Raw genomic sequence first — 1,806 nt, 5'->3', positions numbered from 1 at the left:
ATATATATATAGACTATTTTCTTTTTTAAGAAAAAATGGATGTTATGTATGGAGAAAGTTTCAATTTTTACTATTAAATAGTTGTGGACTTTTTTTTTTTTTTTTTTTTTTTTTTTTTTTTTTTTTTTTTTTTTTTTGATTCTTCATTTCTATTTATTTATTTTGCTCTTTATTTTATTGTACGAAGAAGAATAATTGTTTAGATATTAATATGTTTAGCTATTATGATATTCAGGTATTAAGAAGTCCATAATAATCACATACAAAGAACGCAATTTTAATTTAAAGGCACATATACCAAGATTTATTTTTGTGTTCAGAAGTTTATATATATATATAAATAAAATGTATTTATGCTTATTTGTACACATATATAAAAATAACTATATCAAACATATGTACAGAACCTTTTTATTATTTTTTTGCTGAAGTGGTCAATAATATTTTTAAAAAAAATTTATAGTTATATATTACAAGGATGCACATATATTTATATATATATATATATATATTTAATATTTATAGAAGGACAAATTATATTTAGAAAAAAAAAAAAAAAAAAAAAAAAAAAAAAAAAAAAAAAAAAAAAAAACCTTAAATATATATAGAAAAAATAAAGAATACTTTTACACATTTTTAAAAAATTTAAATAGCTATATTTAAAAAAAAAACAAAAAAATACACATGTATATATATATTAAAATTGTCAGATATTTCAATTTTTTTTTTTTTTTTTTATATTCATTTAATTTAATATAATTTTATATTATTTATGGGAGAAAAGAAATAACAACACGTATATACATAAATATATATATTATTTACGAATTTGAAGTATTTTTTATTTTTGAAACATAAATTTTTACCAAAATTTTAAAAATATATTATTTATAATACTTTATCATAATTTTAAGCAAGAACTAGTAAAGAAGAACCAGCGGTTATAATGCTATTTAAGTTTTTAAAGTGGTAAACGATAACAAAGAAATAAAAAATTAATAATAAAATAAGCGAGTATATTAGTGTCTATAGTAGTGGTTATATTAGCGGCTATATTATTGGCTTTATATATGTATATACATAATTATATTTTTTAAAAGAAAATCAAATTAATAATGAATGCAACCGTTGAAGAAAGTACCATGCAAGTTCAGACACAAATAAATAATGATAATATTCTTCACAACAATACTAGTAGCTTAGACAAAGAAAACATAACGAGTGAAAATATGTATAATGCAAATAATGACAACGTATCCAACATGGAAGGTAAGGATAAGAATATCGATGAAGGTGAGAAAGGGGATAATGTACCAGCTAGTGATATGAATAATTATAATAATAGTAATGGAAAAGATGAAAATACAAATAACCCAACAGAAAACACTGCAAACAAGAGTAGTGATCGTTGGGCTGACATGTGTGACGATATGGAGGATATCCCATTAGGTAATAAAATTTTACACACACACATATATATATATATATATATATATACTAGCTTATTGTTTGTTCGTGTATGCGTACACATACGTGTGTACACTTATGCTTATATTTATACGTACATATTTTATGTCTAATTCATTTTTATAATTTTCTTTTATTTCCCTTTTTTTAGTTGATGAATATAGTAACGAAACCGAAACAAACACTCAATTTATGGGAACAAGTTATTATAACAACGACATGAATAATAACATGAAGCAGAATTATTACAATCCTAACAAAAATGGTACGTGTTTTTGCTCATTTTTTTGCTCATTTTTTTGCTCATTTTTTTACTCATTTTTTTGCTCATTTTTTTTT

The 1,806-nt window shown here is 21.0% G+C and overlaps 1 protein-coding gene across 1 annotated transcript; it reads left to right on the top strand.

The window, feature by feature from the left end:
* Positions 1-785: 785 nt before the first annotated feature.
* LOC113221901 (putative mediator of RNA polymerase II transcription subunit 29) lies at positions 786-1,738 on the top strand (the record flags this gene model as incomplete). The annotated part of the gene is made up of 2 exons (XM_026451221.1): positions 786-1,449; positions 1,619-1,738. Coding segments are annotated over exons 1-2 (454 nt in total), but the record flags the coding sequence as incomplete, so codon positions are not given.
* Positions 1,739-1,806: the final 68 nt, after the last annotated feature.

The sequence above is a fragment of the Piliocolobus tephrosceles genome, unplaced genomic scaffold (genome assembly GCF_002776525.5).
Source record: "Piliocolobus tephrosceles isolate RC106 unplaced genomic scaffold, ASM277652v3 unscaffolded_28235, whole genome shotgun sequence".
Classification (NCBI taxonomy): domain Eukaryota; kingdom Metazoa; phylum Chordata; class Mammalia; order Primates; family Cercopithecidae; genus Piliocolobus; species Piliocolobus tephrosceles.
The sequence above is the reverse complement of the archived record's forward strand: the minus strand, read 5'-3'. Positions and strand labels throughout refer to the sequence as shown.